Source organism: Diadema antillarum, unplaced genomic scaffold (genome assembly GCF_040938485.1).
Source record: "Diadema antillarum isolate AM-2024a unplaced genomic scaffold, OU_Dant_1.0 scf00000180, whole genome shotgun sequence".
NCBI classification, from domain to species: Eukaryota; Metazoa; Echinodermata; class Echinoidea; order Diadematoida; family Diadematidae; genus Diadema; species Diadema antillarum.
The window spans coordinates 4464813-4492067 of record NW_027271069.1 but is presented as its reverse complement, the minus strand read 5'-3'; the positions used below and the strand labels follow the sequence as shown (position 1 = coordinate 4492067).

Below are 27255 nucleotides of genomic sequence, written 5' to 3'. Positions count from 1 at the left end.
GCCCTTTTTGGCCTTAACTATGCTTGAAAAGCTTATAGCACTTTCCAGTATTGACTTCTTCATAAAGGGTAGAAAAAGGAATGAATAGAAGATTAGCAGAGTGCAATATGTTTAGAGGGTTCGTTTTGACCATTGACGTTTGCATATTTTTACATGCACTTTTTTGCTTCAAATTAATGACATTTGTTTCTGTCATGCTCCGTCCATAAGATTTAGTGGCCTCCCTTTTGCACACTTTGAGAGAAGAGAGAAGAAAAATCACAGAATTGGATAAAATAATGTGGATCACTGCTTCTACTGCTGATAATACTTTTTTTTTTGTTCAATGTATAAAATGTGACACATAGAGTTTTGTGTAGACACATAAGAGAAACATTCAGTCTTAAATATTGGCGCACTATATACTTCGTTAGCATGCTGCCTGTTTCCAACTAGGCTTTCATGTTATACAAATATTATGCACAAAATCACAAACATAATCTTCACCTAACGATTCCTCTAACAAATATGGTTTTCTTTCCCAAGTGTCCCTTTAATTACTGTTAACTAGATGCCGTGTATTGACAGTAGCTCTTTATTCCTTCATTTGTAGTCTTTCAGGTATGCTATTTGCTTGGTTGTTGTCACTTATTTCTGAGAAGCTGTATGTAAATTGTATTAGGTCTTTTACACACAAAATGCATACTATTCTGACAATATTGACTTTGCCATGATACATTACACACTGCACCAATATCTATGCATGATGACCTTCCTGTCATTGCAGTTGTCTGGGAAGATCACACCAATGCTAGTACGAAAGCACTGACCTTATAGACTACCCAATGCTTCACATACAAACATGATATGTAATATGATATTGTAGCGTGTCAAAATAAATGTGGTGTAAATAATTAAAAGATGAGCTCGATCCTGTAACAGAAATCTATTTGTAAGATGGAGAGATAATTTAATATTGAGAACTTGGGAAAGACACAAATAAGATGAACCAAAGTCAATGAAGTCTGGTCGTGCTCTGATTTATTCTGAAGGCAACTCGCCCTCAGCGACTTCTGCATGAACATGATTTACATAAACAATATTTACATATATTCAAATTATTTGCAACAACCAATAGAACTAAATGAAACAGAGGACTTCAATAAAGTGGAAGAGTCTAATTCAATAAATCAACCAATAAGTAAAGAGAAGCATGAGATGATGGAAGCAGGAGGGGATGATTACGTAAGAATGGGAGCTGTCTGGGCTCAACTAAATAATCAGGTGTGGGATGGAATGAATGAACACACCTGAATATGGAAAGAATGAAGGTGACAAAACTGAACAAGAGGAAAGGTATTTGAAGTGATGGTGATCATGGAGGTGACAACTGAATATTAACTTAACTGAATTAATGTCAGACTGCATGGCAGTGCTGAAAAGCAGGCTAATGCAAATTGATACAAAGTCTGAGACAGACAACAAAAGGAGAGTAGACAAACCAGATATACAGCAAAGTAAACAACGACAAAATAACGGTCCTACGTATAGTTTCTTCTCCGCAAAAAAATTTTCCTCAATGTTTAAATAAAAATGAATAGAGTATCAGTTTTTGCAAAACCAGAATTATGCTTATTTTTTCAACACTTAAATGCTATGTACATGAAATAATCGAAATACGAATCACAATACAAATGGCAAATAATTCACTGCAAAATTAAACCGAGTGTACTTTTGTAACCGACATACAACATCAAAATTACCAGGGTTTTCATTTGTAACAAAGATTCAATGATTATAAATTTTCTGGAAAAAAATCCAATATCTGTTGAATTACAAGATACAAATCATGCAATCACATCAAATGTAATGACAAAATAACAAACAAGATATACAGCAAAGTAAGCAATGACAAATTAACGGTCCTACACATACTTTTTGCCATGCACACCCAATCAGTTACAAGCATTCACACATCCCTGTGTCTGTACCAGTATGTACAGCTCATCTTGAATCTTTTGTAAGAAGGGATGGTAAAAAGTAATACCATCATGAAGACATATCTTCCTTTGGGAGTGACTAGTCATTATGCAGTGACACATGAATCCATTATCTTCCTATCTGTTGTGCAGCTTCAGTAAGGTACATACTTCAAATATTTCTCAGTGGCAGCATCAAACATGGGATCAAAGAAAATAGTGACTCCATCTCTTGAACTTCCTAGATAAACAATAAATGTATTTCCACATTTGGTGAAATCAAGGAGTTACTGGTAACTCCTTGGTGAAATGCTGTTCTTTGGTACATGACATTAAACATAGCACCAATATGTATTTGCATAATGACCTTCTTGATGCAATGCTATTCAAGAAAATGCTACAATGCTTGAGTGGAAGACAGTAAATACTGTAGGGCTCTCTCTCTCACCTCCCAGGGCTATGTGTACATATTCATCACTTAGTATACATTCAAGATCATGCACAAGCTATGAAAATACATGTAGATGTGATACAAATGCATTACTACATAAGCATGGTAATGGGGACTCAAAATTGTGATACATATATATATGTACAGGAGATAGTGTGGATGCTCTAAGGTAAAAAATTTGCATACATCATACAGAAATCGGATACTGCAGTTGCATCAGGTTTGAGCTAACAGTCACACCAACCTGTAATACTCATTGTTTTAGATGCTTTCTGATGGTTTGATGCTTTATCAACATACACAAACATACTTGCACATAAGGCATAAGTTATTGAAAGGAGCACTAAGCCGAGGTCCCAGCCCTCACACACTAATACTGGCACATTCAAAGCTACATGCATAGTTGACATATGACATAATGACATGATTAGTGTACTTGCAACCATTTAGCACCTCTGTGATACTGGTAGTATGTTTCCCTTTGGCAAGTATCAATATTACATACAAACAGTCATTGCAGTATCCACCTGTCCAGTCAACTGTTTACTTATTCTAATGGCGACCAGTTATGACAGTATCACCCTTGGTCTATTTCAAGTGTGTTTTCTTTTTGGTAAATATTACACACTGTCATTAAAGAGTGCACTTGTCCAATCATTTCAATTGTTTTGGTACTAGATGTCACATTTGTTTCTTGGCAAGTAATGTTTGCTCTACACGCATAATATTCGTTAGCATCTAGCTGTGATGCAATGGTGACCGCCTACGACAAAACCACCATCAAGTCACCCAGAATCATGTTCAGATTACTTTCTGTTACAGGTTATGGAAGGGATTGACCGGAAGCTATACACTGTACATTGATATACAATAGAATCTTGTTTGTTGTCATTATTGCATGCACTGAGATGCTAATATTACTAAGCACATAAAAAGTACTTCCACCGCCACATATTCTGCCTCTGAAATTTACTGAATATGTCATATACACAATATGCTATACATGGGTGTACATGCAACACTGAAGTTCAGTCTAAGGCACAGTATCCTGGTATACAGCACTTGGTTGTATGTTATTCTATGACAGTTCGCCACATGTAAAGAATAGGAAAAAGGGAAGAGTGTTGGAAGCAATACATATAAGGCACCTGAATTCAAAGACAATAGTGCAATTAGAAATTGAACTCTAAGTGTTTTCATGTTTCTCTGCTATTGTCTTATTGTGTACATCGAGTATATGTTAATGATATTGTGAATTGTTCCAAAATTTTGAAATTTTTGCTTTTTGCTGATGACATTGTTGTATTACATTATAGAAATATAAACATACTTATATCCCTTTTGAATAATGAATTGCATTTTTCTTAATGAATGGTGTAAATGCAACAAGTTATTTTTTTGAATTTGAAGAAAACAAAGTGTGTTTTATTCTATTCCAAGAGGGAAAAAAATCATTTTAACCCTAATTTGATTAAGACAGGAAATGTAATTATTGAAGGAACTCAAAGAATTTTCTTGGTATTTTTATCCATAAGCCCTTGAATAGAAACACCACAATGAAAGTATTTATTCGAGAATGTCAAAACATGTTTGAGTTTTATCTAAATTGGTGAACTTTGTACCTAGAAAAAAATCTCCTTTACACAAACAGTGCACTGGTATTACAGCATCTCAGCTTCTGTAATAGAATATGGGGTCAGACATACAAACTCATAATATTGAAAAATTGCATATGTTACAAAAGTGTGCAATACGATTGATTACTAAGAGTGATTTTTTTTTCGCCATTCAAGTTTACCAGTTTTCATTATGTCAAGAATTCTTCCTGTATACAAACTTGTTTGATTTAATATATTAGTGCTTAATATGCAGAGATGCCAACCAAAACAATTTTATAGCATTTAGTACAATTAAGATAGTGAAATACGATAGTATGATATTGCCTCTTGTAAGTACCACTTTTCATCTTTCAAAGGGAAATATACCAGGGAAACATTTTTTTTTTTTTTTTTGGGGGGGGGGGACATTTTACTGGCCCAGGGCCAACAGGCTAGTGGTTGTGTCAAGATTTTATGAAAATCTTATTTTCCTCTCCAAAATCTGATTTTTTAAAAAGGATATTTTGTCTGTTTTTTTGTCTGTCAAGAAGTTGGCATCTCTGCTTATGTTTAAATATTATACAAAAAGTTCTCCCAAGTTTGTTTCATAATATGTTTAAACCTAATTCATGTTTTCATGATTAACCTACTCATTTAAATAAGAAATCCACCCAAAAAATAGATAACTCCAAAAGAAAGACAGAAAAAAGAAAGAAACTGTCATTCACGACTGAGTAGACTGTTTGTTTTTTCTGCTTCTTTCTATTTATCTGATCCTTGCGTTGCATCTGAATGTGTGTGTTTGTCTATATGTTTTTGTATGTGATAAGAACATGGTGGGTAAATTTAGTTGCAGGTGTGAAACTTTGCTTATCATCTATTATATTTATTTATTTATTCACTTATTTATTACAAATCTTTATACAAAGCGGCCTGATCAGCCAAAAAAAAAAAAAAAAAGTAAACTAATTGTCAGCCTTCCTCAGGGCTCTGTTATTGGTTAAAACCTATTAAACACGAAAAAAAAAATCAATTTGTTAAAAAAATACTTATGACAATTTGAAAGCGAGGTATGTATATAATACAATTGATAACATAGTAAATTGTCATAAATCAAATAAAGGGAACATACAAATATATAAAAAAAAAAGAAATAGTTTGAAATCTCGCCATGGCAACAGCCACACAGACTAAAAACCTCATGATTGGGAGACAATTAACATCTCGCAATGACTACATATTAAGTTGCATAGCATAAAAAGAAACGGGTGACGTTTTAAAGATTTTCTTCTGACCTCAGACACCATTGCCCAAGACCATATGATCACTGTTAAGTCTTTTTTTTCTTAACAATACTTATTACTATCAGCCATCTAGCTTGTATAAATCTTGTTTTGAGCCTCACTAGCAAGATCTAGTCGCTTCAAGGGGTACCGGCTTTGATTTGTTATACATGTGCATGTTTATGCATTAGTTTTTGTTTGTTTGTTTTTACTTTGTACATAATGTACTTATTCATGTGTTGTGCCAAATAAAAATTGAAATTAGTTGTTACTTACACTCCTTCATGAATGGTTAATCGGGTTAGGCTTACTTCTTCCTCAGTAATTCCTGGGATATTGCCCTGATTGCGTTTTTTGTCACCATTCATACACTTACCGATGGAATCCCTTTTTCCTTGCTCAGTTTTCCACTTATAAAATACAATACCAAATAAAACAATCCCAACTGGAAGAAGAGCAATTACAATTATTACTCCTGTTGAAAGCTTATTGTTGGAGCTGTCCTTCGGGATATTTGCTGTCTCATCTGTTGTTTCCAACGTTGCAGTTGGCATTCCATCGATCATCTAATGCATCAAAGATAAATGTATGCAGAAGATAAAATAAGTCAAATCTATTGATAAAGTTTTCATTAAATGCTACATATGATCACATCAACCAATGGAATAAAAAAAGTGAAGAATTTGGATATTGTCTTGGAAAAAAGCATCCATGATTTTTCCATTGAGGTGCATTGTAGCACACAAGTAAATGCCCAACATACACATCTTGATGAACATGTGATAGGTTTGCTGTTATCATAATTGGACACTTGTGCAGGTTGATTGTTTTTAGCCAATTCCATGTAGACTTTCTCCAATATAACTTAAAGCAAGCATTCTATCTGTACACTTGACAAACAGTATTTGATACTAGGTGTCATGTTCAGATGACATATTTTGTGTTTGAGGGATGCATGTAGTCAAGGACTACTGTAGTGGGTTGGGACTTAAAATTCTGTCAGGGAGGCCCATTTTTACATTGTAAAGGCATTGTTGTGTATGTGTGCCAACAGTTTTTTTGAGGACGTGCCCCCACAGCATTTGACTTTGTGCAGATTCCCCCACACATTATCTAAGTTTTAAATATGATTTTAGCATACTTTAGAATCATTTCAAGTGTATTCTGTGATTTTTTTTAATGTGAAACATTTCGTTCTCTTTGCTTTTTTTAAATATTTTTGTTACTATATTGTTGTTTGATGTGTGGAAGTATGCTACGATTTTGATTTGTAGAAAACGTAGAGCTTTAAAGAAGTCATACATCAAGGATGCAGATTTCCCCCCAAAACAGGCACCAAACATTCGTTAGAATGTCTCTAAAGGTGCACGAACAGTTTGCGGATATGTCGTAAAATGATAAGAAGAACTTCGCGGATTTCGCAAAACATACGCGAGACATTCTCCAAAGTTACGGGGTTTCATGAAGATTTTGCAAACATTGCGTACGTCGTGCAGAGGTCTTGTGCATGAGAACAAATCACATGCAAGTTCTCGCTGAAGTAAAAACGACACCCTTGAACAAATGATGACGCTTCCGAACCCCCGGGTTCATTTGGTGATCTTTTGCAGACTAAATTGGATTTCGTCATTCGCATCTTTTGCAAATTGTTCCAGGCTCCATGAAATCAGCCCTTAACTGGTCGCGCAACATGTGAAAACATTCAAATTATAAGTAATCAGTTAGATACCGATAATACAATGCATAGCTCAATAGTTGTGGTTACTGACTATAGGCCCTGTTGCATAAAAGTTGAGATCAGGCATACTGTAAAAGGAGATATTTTCACATGAGTAATATTTTGCTTTCGGCTGGGTAGGATGAATTTTTTGCCGTGTTTTAATTTTGTGGAATCAGGACATTAATTGCTGGAACATATGGCATACAAAAATATTCACATGCTTTTATTTTGCTTGTGCGAAGTGTGCAAAAATTTCCACCTTTACAGTACTTTGTAAGTCAGAAAATCAAACTTTAATTGCTGAATTCTCACTATTGATCAACTGTAACCTGACTTTATCCTTGATTGCACTGTATTTTATGGAACAAGGCCCTGGAACTTCTTGCCTGTTTGAAGTAATACTTTGAAGCGTTCACCCCTTCATTTAATACATAGATTAGCCATCAAATGTGCAGCTCTAGTTTACATTTTTTTTTTCTTTTTTCTTTTCTTTTAATGGGAAGATATGTGGAAGCAACATATTGGAAGACACTGAAGAATATTCTGTATTTAAATGAGCATTTTATTGTCATTTTCCATTCCATCTGTCAGTCTTAATTACCATGTAATTACTTGGTACTATCATTAGGTGATACGCTATCAGCGTATCACCTATTGTGATTGTCAAAATTTCTCTTTTTTTTTATTCTTCTTTCTTTCTGCCACATTTTGTGTCGTCAATATCTCAACAATGACATTACGGAATAACATGTCAACATGTCAACATGTCTCATAACAATATCTAGCCACAATAAGGTTTTCATGACAGTAACATATCTATGACGTCATCTAGGCGCCATTTTGTGATTTTCGGACCTTGTCACATGATCGATCATAACTTCATAACTAGATATCATTTCTGTATCATTTTCGGTGGACATAAAGTTCAGGTCACGCTCTATCTTACGTTTTAACGCTAGTTACCAAGGTCATCATTACGCGCGCGTTTGCGCGCGTCAAAATTTTAAAAGGCTCAAAACGACTTCCCAATGGGAAATCTCGAAGTTTCAGACAATTCTAAGCGTTTCAAACATTTTCTCGCGTGCGCGTCCGTCCGCGCAATTTCGCGCGCAGAGGGCGTAACCAACATGAAAATGCAATTTTTTTGACTGATTTGGATTTCTGATACTTTGAGTAACAATATCCATTGATTTCCGATCGATTTTGACTTATAACAAAGGAATGCACTGGCGTCAAAGTTGAAATTCCGCGCGCGCGTCTTTCTGCAAATATAGTGAAAAAACATGTTTTTGTTTATGTCGCCATAGCTCTTTAAATCGTCCATTGACCCTATATTTCTATTGCATATTACAAAAGCATATGAATTGGAAATAACGTTTCAAGTACCAATATTGCCAGGAAAACTCATGACGTCATCATATCATCATCTGAAATCAAAAAAGTGGAATTAATTTTTTTGAGGTACTCTTTCTGACATTCATTTACTCGTATCTCTATTGTTTAAGCTTAATATCACCCCAAATTCAGATATGTTTTACTTTGAACATTTGCCTTTCAAGTCCATGTCATGGTTTTGAAATTTGATGACGTCATCATACTTTAAATTGTGATTAAAGGTAAAGACGCAAAATCGGACAAGTTTACGTGTTATGTCTATGGGAGGTGATTTTTTTAAAAACCATACATTGACTTGACAACGTTTAAGCACCTTTATCTCAGCTGATTTTGCTTCATTTCCTCTGAAAATTAAGTATGTTGTAGCTGTGACAATAAGCTGCAGTAATCATGCATTTTATTCTTTGAAATCTCCTCATCAGGTTGACAATTTTGCAATTTAAAACTGAAAATGAGAATGGAATGCGGACGAAACGATTCCTGATTCATCTTTCACGTACATAAGTTTACGTTCCTCTAATTTTCTCGTCGAGACGTATGGCCGAGTGGTTAGAGGTGTCGTCACAGAAACGTGAGGTTGCACACGTACGGGTTCGAACCTCACAAGAGCACGAAAGAAAATAATAATTTTTTTTTTACTTTTTTTCTTCAATGGAGTACTACACCTTCGTCCATGTAGAAGTCATGTTCGCATGTAAACACACCTATACGCACACACTCACACAGTATCCCTTTGTTTATCGTTGGAGACTGCATTGCTTCGACTGCTGCAAAATATTGCAGGCTGGGCTTTTCAAGCTGATCATGGTATATTGTAACAAAATGAAATTTGTTCATATCAATTCAGTAACACAATGTAGTCGTGGTTACTTTGTGCTGATTTTATACATGTAAGAAGCTATACATTGTAAAAAAAGGTATTTGAATTGTTCCTTTAAGTCAGTCTTCTGTATTGATGATTATTTGTCAATTAGTGGTTTTTGTGGAGTTTCAGATAATGATAAAAAGTATGTATGATAAGTGCAGCGATACTTTCTACAGTTAGTTCAAAGTTGTGTTACAGAGGTTTGATACATACATTTAGCATTGTGTTTGTGTGTCCACGTGTGTATACAGGTTGGCCATATGGCACATTCTAGACAATAAATCTTAATTAATTAGCAAACGCGATCAGCTATGGAACTGAATATGGTACTAATGTATGATGTTCATGATTCTCATTAAACTGTGACGAGTTTAAAGAGATAGCTTAACTGTGTGTAAAAATAAAGCAATAATAAGGAAATTTTAAGGGAATTTGATAACCATGCCTATAATAATTTCATACAGGTACTAATAGCTGCCTCATATTCGTGTGATTGATCGTCATGTCAATAGCAAACTGACAACGTACGATTAATATATTATACATTAAACAACTTTCTTTCAAATCCATATCGATGTTTTCTAGTTTGATGACGTCATCATACTTTAAATTGTGATAAAAGTAAAGGCACAAAATCCGACAAGTTTACGTGTTATGTCTATGGGAGGTGATTTTTTTTAAAACCATGCATTAACTTGACAACGTTTAAGCACCTCTATCTCAGCTGATTTTGCTTCATTTCCTCTGAAACTTTAGTATGTTGTAGCTGAGACAATAAGCTGCAGTAATCATGCATTTTATTCTTTGAAATCTCCTCATCAGATTGACAATTTTTCAGCTTAAAACTGAAAATGAAAATGGAATGTGGACAAAACGATTCCTCATGTATCTTTCACATACATAAGGTTACGTTCCCCATATTTTCTCGTCGAGACGTATGGCCGAGTGGCTAAAGGCGACGTCTCAGAGACGTAAGGTTGCGGGTTGGAACCCCACAAGATCACGAAACAAAATACTTAGCTATTTTACTTTTTTTTCTTCAATTTTGTATTACATATTCGTCCATGTAGAAATCACGTACGTATATAAACGCACCTATACACACACACAGACACACACACACACGCCATATCCCTCTTTTTTGTGTGTTGGAGACCACATTGCTTCGACTGCAGCACAATTTTGCAGGTTGACTTTGTCAAACCGATCATAGTATGTAATGACGACGACTGAGGTGTTGTACTTTGAACAATTGTCTTTCAAGACGATGTCATTGTTTTGTAATTTGATGACGTCATTACACTGAAAATTGTGATTAAAGGCAAGGTATGAAAACCAGCCGATTATAGGTTTTATGTCTGCGGGACGTATTTTTCCCAAGTTGCCAGAAATGGCATAGCGACCTCAGTCGTTACAAGGCCGCTTTTCTGTCTAGCAATGCAATAGATGTTCACACGGCCACGTTGGTTGAGTGGGCATTCACTTTCTCCCTGTTATATCTATACATTGGTTTTTTTTTGTCTTACCATTTCCGTGGATGACCCGTGGCCGAGTGGTTACAGAAACGGTTTCGCATGTACGCTCAATATAACTTCAAGGTGCCTATATCACATTCTTTTCTTTGTCGATCACAGATGACTGTCATCTGATGACCACAAGCGTATCACCTAACTCGTCCTCAATGTGACGAGTTTTCATGTCTCGTTTCTGTTATCATTTGAAACTGTTAAGTGTATATTCAAGCCTAAACTAAAAGTTGGTAGGTGCCAAAATCCAGCTACTCTGTCCATGGAAGGTTCCAGTTGTATTTCGCAGCCCAGTGTACACTGTAAATACAGGTGAAAATTGCCAGAAATAATATCACACACAATTCTACATTGCCATATTTACCCCTTTGGCTGTTGTGAGACTTGATTTAGCTTGGCTAGCAGGTGTTGTATGTCCCTCTACTGCCGATCCAGTCTGCGCTTTGTCAGATTGTGTCTGATGTACAAAAGCAAAAGGGAACAAAATTGCAAATGAAGTGATGAATTAATATGCTGCAGTTCATGTAATTATAGCAGTTTATATCATCTTTCAAAGGTCAGGAATGGGGACTGAACTGTCATAGTAATATATTTATTTAAACCTGTTCAGGGTTCAACTTTGTGGATGGTCAGAAAAAGGTTATTTGATTTTGTGCCAACAGGGCATGTTGGTTTTAAATCTGCTGAGATACGCAGTGAGATGCATGTGATGTCATTTTTACTCATAAATGTGACCTTCTGAATATTACTTTGCCAGCACATCCACCTGACTGCATCAAGTGGGTATTTGGCAATTATTAATGGAAAAGGATTGTTAATGAATTTAATTCAAATAATACAATGGATGTTTTCCCAAGGACCATTATAATCACCTGGTCTTCACAAATTTATCCTGTGTTTGAACATGATTAATGAATTCCGTAAATTGTTATGTCTGGCAAGCTTATGCATCATGTTGCTTAGAAAAGCAAGTAAAGTGCCTAACCAAATGAGAAAAAAACAAAAACAGGAAGGTCATTGAACCCATGTGCACATGAGCTAAATCAAACTGGCTTTATAACCAGGCGTCCACTAGGGCGTGAACAAGACGGGAAAGCAAATTTAGTATCTCTGCACTCATTCGGCAACCTCTCCACACATTCTTGAAAGAGTGCATTAATTGTCAGAGACTAAACATGTCCAGACGTTTCTGCACCTTTGGGAGAGAGAAAAATTTCTGCCTCAAAAGTTTGATTTAGACCAAAATTTGAACACAGAAATGAACTTCCTGATGCCTTCGATAGCTTGTCGTGAGGACATCGTCAGGACATCCCGCCTTTTAGTCAGGTCGCTGAACATCAAATTATGAGATTACTGTTACACGGCGGATAAAAGCACCAAATTTGGAGAGATGACCCCTCAGGACCTACTCGTTGTACTCACTGATATTTTGAGTAAGAGCCCTCTGTAACATTTTTATTTTCATGGTGTAAATGCTGAATTTCATTTTGCAGAAAATTTCGCAGGCATGAGACTTTCGCGAATTCGCGAGGAGCTAATATTTGCAAAAGCAGAATGTGCGTGATTGTAAACAGTGCATTTGATGCCAGTGACAATTCGCAGAATTTTCATGCTGCGAAAAAGACCGTCGGCTCTAATTCGCAAAATTTCATGTCGCGAAGATAACACTGTATTTATGTATGGATCTGAGGAAGTAAATTAGCAAAATAGAGGTTTAGATTTGTTGTATTTTTTTCATTTCTCATGGAACTAGAAAACATGAACCCAATCTTGAATTCTATGATCAACAAAGCATTTGAAACATGGAGGTGGATGAATTAATTACCAATTTATGAAGAGAAAATGCTGTTGAGGTGTCACAGTGTGATGTACTATTGCTCGTTTAGTGTTATGTACATGTACATCGTCCCGATATGAAAGGGACTGCAGAACATTTTCTAATGTTTTTTCCTTTTTTTTGGGGGGGGGGGCTGTGAACCGTTGGGGGGGGGTGTTCAAGGGACAGTGATCTCCCACCCCCTTGACATTGGAAAACGTACCAAGCCCCTTTTGATATTATACGTAATTAAACTGGGAATATTAGGGACCTACATCACACTACATCAAGTACCGGTACAACAAATGCGAACCTCTTTCTTGTTACTTTACTCCCTCAGATACATAAATACGGTGTTATTTTTGCAACATGAAACTTTTATGACTTAGAGCCACAGTCTCTTTCGCAGCATGAAAATTCCGCGAATTGCAACTGGCATTAAATGAATTGTTTAGAATCGTGCGTATTTTGCTTTTGCAAATATTAATTAGCTCCTTGTGAATTTGCGACAGTTTCATGCCCGCAAAATTTTCTGCAAAATGAAATTCAGCATTTATAGCATAAAAATGAAAACTTTACAGAGGGCTCCTACTCAAATATCAATGAGTAGGTCCTGAAGGGTCATGTCTCCAAATTTGGTGCTTTTATCCACCATGTAACAGTAATTTAACTAAGCGATCTAACTTATTTCCATTCTATAGGCACAACGCTAGAACTATGTTTTTACTTTAACTAGAGAATAATTGTTTTCATGCTTTGAACTTGATATGTGTCTAGAATTTTCTGTCTTTATAAAATTCTCTGTTGCCTTACCACATTGACGGCAATGATTGTTTCCAAGATTGTCTTGTGTCCTTTTGACACTGATAGCTTCCAATGCCGCTTATCTTCGGGTCGCAAGCTGTGTTGCTTGACGATTAATTCACCGTGTGTGGAGTTCTCTTCAATTTTCACTTGGATGTTTTTGCAAACTTTGCAGAAATCCAGACTTGGTTGGCAAGACGTGTCCATGATTATGCCTGTGTTGAGCGCTGGACAGTTGATCTTCCAGATGAAGTTGTACATGTCCATTGTCACATTGGGCAGCTTACGAAAAATGATGGTCATGATTACCGTTTCATTTTCTAGGTAGACCTCTTTATTTGTTCCGTTATGAACAAGCTTGATATCTTGCTCTGCATTAGCAAATGGAGATACTGTCATTGCCATGAAACATACAAGCACGGCAGCGACGTGGATGATTGCTTTCAAAGCCATATCCATTGAAATGCTGCAGTACAATGTCTTTTCAAGCAGTGTTCCTTGCACAGTACGGTAGATGAAAAGTGTTCCTAAGCTAGGCTTTGATGAGCATGAAATATCCAAGTTCACTTCTCGCAGGGAGCAGAGTGCCGTAATACGTCTGATCCACATACACTATATATCAGAACGCGGAGCCGACTTTCAATGAAATCACACGTGTATAAAAGATGTCCATGTCACATCTAGGGCAGTCATTTGTCACTTCTGCGCATGCGCATGCAGCGGAGAATGGATCGCGGAATAGTACGCTTTTATGCGGATGTCTATGAGGTGCTTCATATAATCCCGATTGTTGGAGTTTGTTGCCCTTCAAGAGAGAAAGAAAATATAGTGCATGCTTCATTCATGAAAATTTGTGATGGCAGAATCTATTCAATCTATTTACATAGCTTGTCAAAATATGACAGTGTAGATGAAAACTTTGACTCAAAGACCTTGCCAACGAGAGGCCTGTCAAGAATTGTGTTGGTGTCATGGAAGAGTGGTTACTTTGTTTGATTTGAAAGACATTTTTTGAAGAGTTCGCCGCAGTGTATTTTTTTTTTTCAGTTGCCACCAATCACACCACTGTTTCCCTCTCTCCCTATTTTCTTTCTTTCTTTCTCTTTTTTGTCCTTAATATTTTGAACAATAAAGGGAAACCGTGAGTTTCACACACAGTTGTATCATTTACTCCAATGCCTGAACCCCAGTGGTGCACCCTTTCGTGAATAGACAAATAATTGTGAGATATGCTATAAAAATAGCATGATTGAAATAGGCTACACATGATGCATCAAAGGCAGGAATTGAAAGCAGTTGAATATGAGGATGGCTCATGGAGAATGATCCTCACTGTAGTGCAATCTCAAATGATAGAAAGCCAAAACCCTCGGATAAAAAGTCAAAACCCTTAGAAAGTCAAAACCCTTGGATAGAAAGTCAAAATCCCATGATAGAATATGTAACCCATCCGTGACTTTTGCACACAATGTACATGTAGACTTTGCGCATGGTGTCCGCAGCCTACACAAATTCACTTTATTTTCTCTTAAATTCATTTCTTGTTAGGTCTAGTTCTACTTGTACTAGCTCTATAGAGTCTACTCCTAGAGGTATAGCTAGTTAGACCTAGTCTTAAAAGCGATGAGGTATATAAAATGAGGTGTAGACTGCCTTTTCAGTAAGCCATTTGGAATTTTCCTGTTGACTTGAAAATGTGATTTACATCCATTTCCAGTTGTAAATTGACAAGGGATTGTCTTCTGATCTGTGTATGTTTGGCTTACTGTGCAGATATTTCATGGGAGCAATTGTCACAGGAGCAAATGTCATATGGAACCGCATATGGCACCTTTTTATTTTTTTTCCCCTTACACACACAAATTTGGCTCGTTAGCTTTAAAGGGGATGGGTAGTAACTGATCAGTGGGAATCAGTGGGAATGCTGGGGGATGATTGTTCCAATGCTCGTGGGATTCATATAAGAGTACTTTATGTATCTGTTGTTGTGTGAAAAGTATTTGCTTCAGAATGGTCTCATATTCAAGTAATGTGCAGTTCGATGTTTCCAGGTTAACATGCCTGTATAGTGTCGGGGTGATCATTAACAGGCCTTTTGCAAGTAAAATGCCAGGTTAAATGGTTTGAAATAAAAAAGGAAAGAATACTTACTTTCAGTATTATCTAAGATGTGGTGCCACTACATGTTTAAGATGATTTTGATATTTGGTTGAAATGTCATGAAAATTAGACATTGAGTTTACCAACACCCTCCTGCATGCATGTTATTCATTAGCGCTGATCAATATACATGTAACTCACTGAAAGATCTGTGCCTTTTTCAGCCCCAACCAATATTAACCTACTGCTTCATCAAAAGTGTTTAATGTATTTTTTTAATCTAAGTTCATCTGATCAATTACGTAGTTTCTGCTAGGTTTTTCTTGAAGTAGTCATGATTATACCTTTAAATCATTTGCAGAGTGTCAGCTTTGCATGAGTGTACTTATTTTGATAAAGGTAGGGCATTTTCTCTACAAGTTATGAAGGAAACACCATTTTTGTCGAGCCCACCGGAGGTGCGGGGAGACTAAGGGATCGCCTGCTGCGTCTGTCCATCCGCCGCCTGTCCGTAATGCAACAAAAACTTCAATAACTCTTTACTCTGGGCTTCAATTGCAATCAAACTTCGAGGGAAGAGGGGTCATACAAAGTTTCACATTTTATCATAATGAAGGTCACCTCAAGGTCAAAGCTCACAGGCAGGGGTCAATGAACTTTAGGGCCCAATGTAAAGTTTTTATGGCGTGTTTCTATTATGGGTCATAAATTTTGATCCATAGGTCCATTTGTTACCAAACTGGGATGGTAGATGTCCCTTGGGGAGTGGATGGTCACCACAAGGTCAAAGGTCACAAGCATGGGTCAACAAACTTTTAGAGCCCAATGTTAAGTTTTTATGGCGCGTTTCTATTATGGGTCATAACTTTTGATCCATAGGTCCGTTTGTTACCAAACTTGGATGGTAGATGTCCCTTGGGGAGTGGATGGTCACCATAAGGTCAATGGTCACAAGCATCGGTCAACGAACTTTTAGAGCCCAATGTTAAGATTTTATGGCGCGTTTCTATCATGAGTCATAACTTTTGATCCATAGGTCTGTTTCTGACCAAACTTGGATGGTAGATGTCTCTTGGGGAGTGGATGGTCACCACAAGGTCACAGGCAGGGGTCAACAAACTTTAAGGGCTCAATGTTAAGTGTTTATGGCACGTTACTTTTTTGCCATGAATTTTTACTCTTTTATATCTCTTTTTATTTGTTATATCTCTTTTTTTATCTGTTATATCCCATTCGCGTATAATTTCTTGTACGCGAATGGGCGAGACACATTATGGCACTTGCCTTGTTCTACCCTTGCGTTCCTTAGATCTGGATTATTGTAGCACACAGCCCTGGGTTGAAACTGGAACACAAAGAGTTACAAATCCAGGCCTTTTGGGATAGAATGAATAACTTCAACCGTAAGACCATCATTAAAAGAGATATTTGTCATGCAGTGATTAATAGTGTAGCCTCAAGGGGCAAAAACCAAAATATGATTACCTCTAATTTCTTTTTCACTTTTTATTTATTTATTTATTTATTTTTACATGCATCGGTATGCTTTTGATCTGCAAATTTTGACAGCTCTTCACCTACTGGACAAAAAAAAAAACTCCAACACTATAGAGACAAGCATTCACATTGCAAATTTCCTTAATGTTTAGATGTTTAAAATGTAAGGAACTTCATGTTGTTTTCTAAGAATTCTGTCAGGAATTTGACTGATTGCATTGCTTTTCATTTTGTACTTTCCATGTTTTTCCATTTTATTGTATGCCAATTTACTGTAAAACGTGACATAAAATTTTCGCGAAGTGGAGCCGAGGGCCTTTTTCAGGGCATGAAATTTTCGTGAAGTGCCTCTGACATTCAAGTCATATAGTGTAGACAAGAGCCTTTGCATGCATTTTAATTTCGCGAATCTTGGTTCTCACAAAAATTCAATAAATCAAAATAATGTGAACATTAGTCATTTTACAGTATACAGCCTGTGTAATCTCTGACAGATTATGCATCAAAACAGCCATTGTGCAATGTTTGTTTGTTTGTTTTTGTTTTTATTTTGCAGAATCTACATTGTGCAATGTTTGTCATAGTAATTGTTGCATAAGATTTAATCCTGAGGAATACTTTTTGAACTGGCATTATAATAATATCAAATGCATAATCCTCAGTGAGAGCTCAAAATAGTACACGCCACAGCAGTAGTTTAAATTTGCAAGAGGCCACAAGTGTTTGTTTTAATTACAGTATACAGACCGATCACAGTGTGCCAGAAAATAGTGTTGTTGACATGCTGGTACTCAAAACAGAGATACATGTATATTTTCACTTGTCATAGCTTGACATAGTATGAGGCCTTTTCATATTACAAATTACATTACGCCACCAATAAACCTACACACATAATTGAAATAACTGTTATATAGCACACCAAAAGAAAAGACGCAGCATCATTGACTACAAAGGTACTCCAGTAATACAGTTAGCATACGCTCATCATTCGTTAGAAAATATCTGAAATCCAGATTTTGCTTGTGAATTTGACTGTGTTCTCATGGTCGGACATCCGGGTATTTTGCGTGTCACGGGGTCATGGATAGCGGTGGAGTGAAAACAAACAGTCGCGTGAGCCTGGAGTGGTAACGCTGTACGTGTTTTCTGCCGGGGCACCCAGCGAGCATAGCGCTATCGCAAGCTGTACTACTGTAGCTGTGCGGGCAGCAGGATTAGGCCCTAGGCCTACCCTAAATTAGGCTCTACCCTAAGCCTACTACAGTACTAACGTTAGGCCTGTAGACCTACCTGAAGTTTCTATGAGGTACTAAGTAAGCGTAGATATTTCTTACATGACCATCGACAATCAACATCATACGCAAAATCTTCAAGAGGACCTAAACAAAATTGGTGACTGGGCGAAAAAATGGATGATGGATTTGAACACAGATAAGTGTAAGGTTTTGACTATATCCAGGAAAAGAAGTAAGGTGCAACACGTGTATCATCCAAATAACGCCCCTCTTGAATCTGTTGAATCAGTGAAGTACTTGGGTGTAACCATCACTTCTGATTTGAAGTGGACCCAACACATCAACAATACTGTCAATAAAGCCAATAACGTGCTTGCATTTCTAAAACGCAATCTTCGCATAAAATCTGATGTTAAAGCCACAGCTTACAAAACGTTGGTTCGACCAATTGTTGAGTATGCTTCCACAGTTTGGGACCCATCTACCAAGAACCTAATCCACCAAGTGGAAATGGTCCAGAGAAGAGCTGCGCGATTCACTTTAAATCGCTACCATAACACCTCGAGTGTCACCAAAATGCTACAAGAACTTAATTGGACCACTCTGGAACAGCGCAGAGAAAATGACAGGCTAATTATGATGTACAAAATACACAATAATCTCACTCCTCTTTCAGCACAGGACTATATCATCAAACAGGCTACTCAGTTAACGAGAGCCTCGCAACCACACTCCTACCAGGTACCATATTCGAGAACTGAATCGCATCGCCATTCGTTCTGCCCAAGAACTGTAAGGAACTGGAATTCCCTGTCGTCAGAAATTGTTTCAGCGCCATCTGTGGGATCATTTCGAAACCGTCTAACGGTTGATCACAGTGGCTAGTATTTTCGTCAAATTTTCTATGTGCTTGTAAATATCTGTAAATAAATTGTATTATAATGTAAATAGCACCAGTCTGCAAGAATCTTCAGTCTATTGAAGGAGGCAGACTTGATCAGAAGAAGAAGAAGAAGAGGTTCTACTGCACATCTGGCCATTTTGTCGGGTCGTTGATCCAGAGTCCTGCCGCGATTTCATACAGGCACAGGTCCAGTCCGACTGCCTTCAACTTGGCAAAATACCAGGACCGATCGATCGACAGGATCCAGATTATTAGAATATTGCTGGCAAGACATGATGCATGTATCTCATGAATGATGGCACAAATGACAAAATGAATAATGAAAAAACAGTCCCCATGTCTGCGTAGAGTTGCACATAAATTATACGCGTCGCACATGCACAGCATGCAGTATGCGCATTATGCAGGCTTAGCGCATGCAAGCTGTTTGTTTTCACTCCAGTCAACCGGAAGTGACGTGTAGCCGACCGCAAGAATACCAGTGTATCTGGACTTTGCCAAATTTTGCCACCCGAAATAATGTACACTAGGCATACATTAGCTTATACGCTATCATATGGAAGAGCCTTTTTAGCTAATGTTTTGGCTGTGGTGAGTTCAAATGTGACTACTGTAGAAGTGGATATTTTCGCGCGACTCGTGGTGAAAAAAAAAAATGCCTATGTTTGCTATAATGCCATCACTGATACTGGCATATTCAAGGACATAATGCATGTTTAGCATATGGCATAATGATTTATTTGCAACTATTAATCGCCACTGTAATACTGGTAGTATATTTCCCCTTGGCAAGTTTTGATATTACATGTAAACAGTTATTGAAGTGCGCACTTGTCCAGTCAACTGTCTATGTATTTTAATGGCAACTAGTTACATTATCACCCCAGGTCTATGGCACATGCGCTTTCTCTTTGGCAGATATCACGTTCACTCATTAAAGACTGTACTTGTCCAATCATTTCATTTGCTAAATTGGTAATTGCATACATGTATGTCACCTTTGTTCCCTGGCAAGTGATGATTGTTCGACGTACATGCATAAGGAAGGCAAGATATTATTCAGATGGATGAAGGGTCAGGTGTGAGTTTTTTCAATTTGTTCCATGTTCATCGTGTCACTGCCGGCAACCAGGTACATGTACAGCCCGGTAGTAGTGTTGCTGCCTGGAAAGCAGTAGATGACAGGTTGGAGTCCCAGTGGTTCCTTTTTTCTGACGTGTTTGTTAATTCATATCAGAAGTTGTGATCTTAACAAATTTCATTTGTGGAGAGAGGGAGACAAATTGAAGAAACTCACACCTGTACATGCATAATGTGACTTAAGGTCAGACATCATCTGCTAGATTAAATACCCTACAATGGTATCATATCCTTTGTTTTTCAATAAACCATTCCATTTTCTCTTCTCTTTTGATTATAGCATTACATGGATAATGACTTGTGTAGGAGGGATAATTGTAGAATGATCCATAGGATGGATTTAAATGAAACACTGCTGAAGGAAGTATGACTTTCCTGAGGCAGCATCTCAAAGCGTGAGGTTAGAGCATTTTGTGTGTTCCATAGAGGGGGAAATGGAATTGTCACTAGGCTCGATCAGACTGGCAAAAGATCGAGAAAATTAAGTTCACGATCTTTAAGGTCTCGGAAGTTTTACCAGTGTTTTACCAAACTTCTTGATCTGTTTGCAGGTGGTGTCTCTGAAGCGCTAGGCCATTGTCATATGTGCATTGTTAAGTCACAATCACCAGCCATCAGACGGCGCGCTCTTTCTTCATTCTACGCATGACAGATTGTCTTTACAGCGCTTCCCTGCGCATGGCAGATTGTCATTAGGTTGTGAGAGTGTGCATAGGGTTAATGACATTCTGTCATGCGCTGGGAAGTAGGTTATGAACAATCTGTCATGTGCACAAAAAACAAATTTATACTCTGTAATTTTGGTAGATATTGTACAATCATTTTTTTTTTTTCTGTGCCATTTTCATAAGAAATGTGAAAGTAAATTTAAATTGAGATTTAAAAAAAGAAATCAATTGTGCTAAAAATGTGATTTAGTCAGTTGGTATCATTTGCCATTTGTTTGAATGGAACTTTTCTCATATGGGAAAAACATCCCAAGAATGTTCTGCTCTCTGGAATGTGTTACAATTAGTTTGCAATCGTATGATGTTATTATACCCCCACCCACACATAGAGTGTGTGGGGGTATGGAATCACTCTGAGGTCGGATGGCCAGTTAGGCGGTCAGTCAGGCGATCAGGCGATTGGTCCGTTGCAAATTTTTGTGGATCGAACTACTCTCTCATTTTTTGAGCAATTGACCCAAAATTTGGCATGTGTGACCATTATCAGTTGCCAGCAGTTAGCAGTTGCCTGGTTGAACTGTTTGTAGGGGGGAAAGTGAAAAAAAAAATGTGACTTTAAAGCTTTTTGCTTGCCCACTTTGGGCAAGTATTTTCTGCGACTGTTCCAGAACACTTGTCTGACTTTAATTTTCACTTGCCCCATGCAGTCAGGCAAGTCCTTATGTAGCACCTTGGGCAACATAGTATTGTTCAACAATGACAAAAGATGAAGTTTGCACATCTTTGTACTGTAGCGGTCACATGTGCCAAATTTCAAGCCAAATGCTCAAAGACTGGGGGAGTTAACTGAATCCACAGTTCTTTATATGATTTTCATTTAAAATATGCTGTTACCATGACAATGCATCATTCAACAATGACGAAAAACTAAGTTTGCAAATCTGCGTACCATGGTGGTCACATGTGCCAAATTTCAAGCTAAATGCTCAAAGACTGATTGGGAGTTAGCTGAATCCACAATGTTTTGGTATGCTCTTTAGTGAAAAAAAATGCTGTTACCATGGCAACACATTGTTAACATCGACAGAAATGTGTTCTGCACATCTACATACTATAGTGGTCACATGTGCCAAAATTCAAGCCAAATGCTCAAAAACTCAGGGGGTTAGGCCAAACCACATATTTTTGTATGATTGGTATAAAAAACTGCTGTTGCCATGACAACAGATTTATTCACACACACAAAATAAAGGGGTCTTGCACAACTACACATTACAATACATTGCTCGTATTATCCCAAATTTCAATTGAATTGCTGTCAAACTGAGAGGGGTTTGATCTACAACATTTTGTAAGATTTTCTAAAATCTTGCTGTTGCCATGGCAATACTAATGAAAAAGGTGTCTTGCACATCTTCCTTTGATAGTGGTCGCACATGCCAAATTTGGGGTTAATTGTTAAAAAATGAGAGAGTAGTTCAATCCACATGTTTTTATCAAAATATGCCGGCGCAATGGCAATGCATTTTGCGATACTAATAAAAAGGGTGTCTTCCACATCTACCTCTGATAGCGGTCACACATTCCAAATTTGGGGTCAATTGCTGAAAAATGAGAGAGTACATGTAGTTTGATCCAAAAGATATTGCAACGGACCAACCGCCCAGCCACCCGACCTCAGAGTGATTCCTATTATACCCCCATACACACTATGTGTGGGTGGGGTATGATGTATTTTGATCAACGTTGCTGCCAGTAAACATCTCACTATATCTGTATGTTTGCTCAGACAGTAACAAATGTACAGGTATGTTTAACTGTGACACTTTAATATTCAACATGAATTCTCATCAACTTCATTAAAGCTTATAAATGTTATATGCAGCATTCATGCTGTAAATGTAACTTACACATTCCAGTTTCTCTGTGACATTAACATTGATGACATGACCGAAGATTTGTCTGATGCCTTTTTTTATCGAAAACTCCAGCGCCCTTTGGTCTCCTGCCTGCAAATCATTCCATGTAATTGCGATACGTCTCCTTTTATGATGTCCGTCTACTGCCACGCCAAGTCTGTCACATAAATCTGTTGTTGAGACACAATCTGCCCCTTTAATTAGAGATGTTGCCTTACCATTTTCGTAATAGCTCCAGACAAAAGCAATCCCAAATGCTGGTTTGGTTGTCTGGCAGATAACAATCTCCAATTACTTCTGCAGTATTATCCACTCCATTCGTGGTGTAGCTTGTATGCAGATGTAACATGAACTAATCTGCTCTGAGTTGTGTAGCAGATACCAAAAGCAGTATTACTTGCAGCTGAAAATCCATGTTGGGTTTTCAGGTGCTCATATGATGCAACTTGTTACGACGATTTCTGGTGGGGAAAAAAAACAAAAAACTATCCTGAGCACAAAGGATGAAGTTGTATTCCTCTCCCCTTTGAATTCCGATGCAGTGTCCAGCCCTCGCTTGCACAATATGGCGCAGCTATCGGAACCTGTGCAAATAATGTTAGCCTGGTTCGATAATGATGACGAAGCAAATTGCGATTATGTATTCAGTGCCATGTGCAACTGAGTCTCAATTCAAGCGCACTTGGAATAAATATTGTTTCATCTGGTCTTTCAGAGAGATTATCCTTTGTGTTTGCCCACCATGTGGGCAAAGGGCAAACACTTTGTGTTTGCCCACCCACTGTGACATTTTGTCACACAGTTTCCATGTCTCCATAAATATCACAGTTGTATGATCTATTCAATTTATTTACTTATGGACTTTTATGTGAATTATGACATGATAAATGGATAATTCAACTACCAAACCAAGTGAGATTTGAATAATGTCAATGCCGGGGAAGAGTAAGTTTATTGTGGGACTGCCACCTTTCCTAGGGTCTGAGATGTACATTTATACAGTTACTGGCATTTATAATTCCAACCCCCCCCCCCCCCCCCATTTTTTGAAAATACTAATTTGTTCATATATTTGATATTCAAAAAAAAAAAAAAATCCTGCACTGTGTATTCAATATACTCCGTGACCGGCACCTTAGGGCACATAATGGTATGAATAGAGGTTCTACCTGTGGTAATCCCTTGAAATGAATTCTATAAGTTATTGATGGCATTCAAACTATGGAAAGACTTTCTGGAGTCTGTCTAAGCTGCATTTTTTTTTTTTTTGTTATTTTTTCATGTGTGTTATCCTTTTTGGTTTCTTTTGAATCTATATTTTTGTTGTTCATCGTTAAAGTATAACCTACCCCTATGGCATGAACTACACGTGGAAAGCTTATATAGCAATTTCTATTATTGACCATTAGGTAGAGGATTGATAAAAGAATGAACAGAAAATGCAGCAGAGTGCAGTGTGTTTGGAGGGTTTGTTTGGACCATTGATGTTTGCATATTTTTATATGCATTCTTTGGCTTCAAATTAATCACATTTCTTTCTGGATATACTCCATCCATATGATTTAGTGGCCTCCCTTTGCACACATTGAGAGACGAGAGAAAAGGAAATACATAATAGGATAAAATAGTGTAGATCACTGGAAATACATAGGAAATATCAGTAAATATTGAAACAGTAATAAATTCACAGTGATTAGAGTCCTAACTTTTTATGAGACCCTATTTGTGGAATAAAAAGAAAGCAGCTATGACTTTTTAAAGTGCAGTATAATGCTTGCAAATGTATAGAGACAATTTCTGTGGTCACATAATAGATTCATGGTTGATTTTGTTCCATTGTGTGATGTTGTTTGTCTGTCTGTGTGTTGTTAATTTTTTGTTTTCCTGGGGTGGGGGGGGGGGGGGGGGAGGGGGAGGAGAAGGATGGGTGGGGATGTTTTCCCCAACCACATATTTTTAAGATGACTCTTCAGGTGACTGCAGCAGGAAACAGAGAAATTATGCTGTTAAGTTTTCATATTAACACTAATGTACAGTAGGACATACAACTGCAAGCTTATAAATTATTATATCATCAATATCACAGGAGCTTGTATACATATGGTCTTGTTGTCCAGAGGTGGTGGACTTTACTCTCTCTTACTCTCTCACAATATGAAGGGTTTTTCATCACCCTTGCAGCATTGTTGATGTCCAACCAAGCCCTGAAGTTTAAATGATGTACATACCAATAGCTAAAGACTTTGAATTAAAATATTTGATGGCAAATGATGGATACAGTCCTTAAATGATGAATTTGCATGTCTTGATGCATGTTATTATCATTGCACAGGAACCAAATCCCCAAGGAGACCTACACCAAAGCAGTCCGCCGCCTGAGGGAGCTTCAACGCCGACACGCAGAGTTCCGTAACCTCATGACCTCGGCCAACCTGTCCCAGGTACCCATCGGTGGGATGTCGTTTGCGGCCGCCTCAGTGTCACAGCCACTGGATGCCTCAAGTCCAATAAAGTCAACACAGGTGGGTGTCCACTCTGCATCCCCAACACATAGAGGGAGCCCTTCAGAAAGATAGTAAGCTAGCTATTCATGGCATCAAGCTCCTTTCAAAGTTACCATTTTTTGCCAACAAATTATGTGTAATTATTTTCAGGAGTAGTGCAATTAGGATATTCAATAGCTCATCTTTTCCTGCTTTTGGGGGTTATATTTGAGGAAACACATAAGAACCATGTTACAATAGGTCTCGGCCCAATATGACAAAAGAGATTGAAATTATTTCATGTCTGAGATAACTAAGCAGTAAATGAACTGAAGTAGTAGGTAAGAAAGGTCTGCTTCACAAAAGCATACAGTACATAGTTGTAATTGCCTGGAGGCTGGAGCATATTATAATTCTCCTTCTTTTCAAATTGCCTTGGAATAGTTTTACTAGGTAGATGGTGCAATATAAATTCATTCTACACTATCATTATTATTATCATCAATTTACCTTACCTAGCCGCTGCACTGATGGTTGTAGTAATCATAATCAGTAGGTTTGAATAGTTGTAAGGGTGCTTTAGAAAGTAGGTCATGATGTTTGAATCCCCTACAATTTTATTAACCTGACTTTTGTGGGCGTAGACTACAAATGTATATCTAGTCAGATATTGGCCATATTGAAGAGCTGTTGGAGTTCATTGGATAGGACCACCATCTCTCAATGTTGACGTCCCAGGTTCGGGGCCAGTAGTACTCAGTGATCATAGGCGAGACACTGTATCCTCATGTCGTAGTCCTTAATAGAGGACCTAGAGCTGTTGGTCCTGTGGCTGTCTGCTTTCCAGCATTTCATTGCTTCCAGAGTTGACTTGAAGAATTTATCCAACCATAATCTAGAGACATGTCTTACATCAGAGACTCTTACAAATGAATTAACATCCCCCCCCCCAAAAAAAAAAGAAGGAAAAAGAAAGAAAGAAGGTGGAAATATGGGTAGAAATACTTCTTTCATAGTCAGAGTTACTTGTGATAGTCCCATTTTATGAAAAGATCTGTATAATTGTGCAAGTGATGGATTGACCTGGGGAAAAAAGGTGTACCCTGGTACTTTTGCTGGAGAAGGGGGTTATTGTTGTAGAAGTATGAATCAGGTAGCCACATTTAAAGTTTTGTGTGTATCATATGATCCTTATGAATGAAGATATACATTATTATATCCATACAGAAATCTCAAAAACACACATACACAGACACAGATACTATCATGTATGAATAAAGTCAGAAAATTCCATAGTACAGCCTTGCTGCATATTCAGTATTTCTTGTCTACACTTATCATTGCTCCATTGGAAGGGGAAAAACACTAGAACTCCCCGCATCCATTTCCAGCTAGCATCCAGTCACACAGAACTGACCGGCAGGACGTCAGTGGTAAATAAGCAGGATGAATTGTTAGCTCTGGGTTAGATGTGATCTTCAGGTGGTGGTCTTTGACATTCTCATCATCACAAATCTTGATTTCCTTGCAAAATCATTCCTTTAAAATTCTTTGCATGCACATGCATCCTGCTAGCATCTGCAACTGAATATCCTCAAGCTCAGATTTGATTGAGTTTACTTTGATTTTCACTGTGGCCAGTGTATGCCACTTGTCATAGGGAGATTGCAGTAATTGATACCAGCAATCTATCTTGACTTTTTGTACTTTTGTGGCAATGCCCTCTGTCTTGTTATGGTGTCATTTTTGGGAGGTCTTTCCTGATTTCTGGGTGTTATGGTCTCATGTTCTTGTGTTGTTCCTCTTCACACTCTTTTCATAATTAACTCTCCTTCTTGCTCTTTCCTCTCACACTTCCACTCTTTTTGCCTTTACTTCTCTTAGAATAAT

The 27255-nt window shown here is 37.5% G+C and overlaps 1 protein-coding gene across 1 annotated transcript in view; it reads left to right on the top strand.

The window, feature by feature from the left end:
• LOC139723055 (centrosomal protein of 83 kDa-like) overlaps nt 1-27255 on the top strand; it is a 57232-nt gene that overhangs the window by 26932 nt on the left and 3045 nt on the right. The window contains exon 12 of the mRNA XM_071634329.1: nt 25215-25404. Within this exon, the coding sequence (XP_071490430.1) occupies nt 25215-25404 (190 nt within the window). The remainder of the gene's footprint in view (nt 1-25214; nt 25405-27255) is intronic.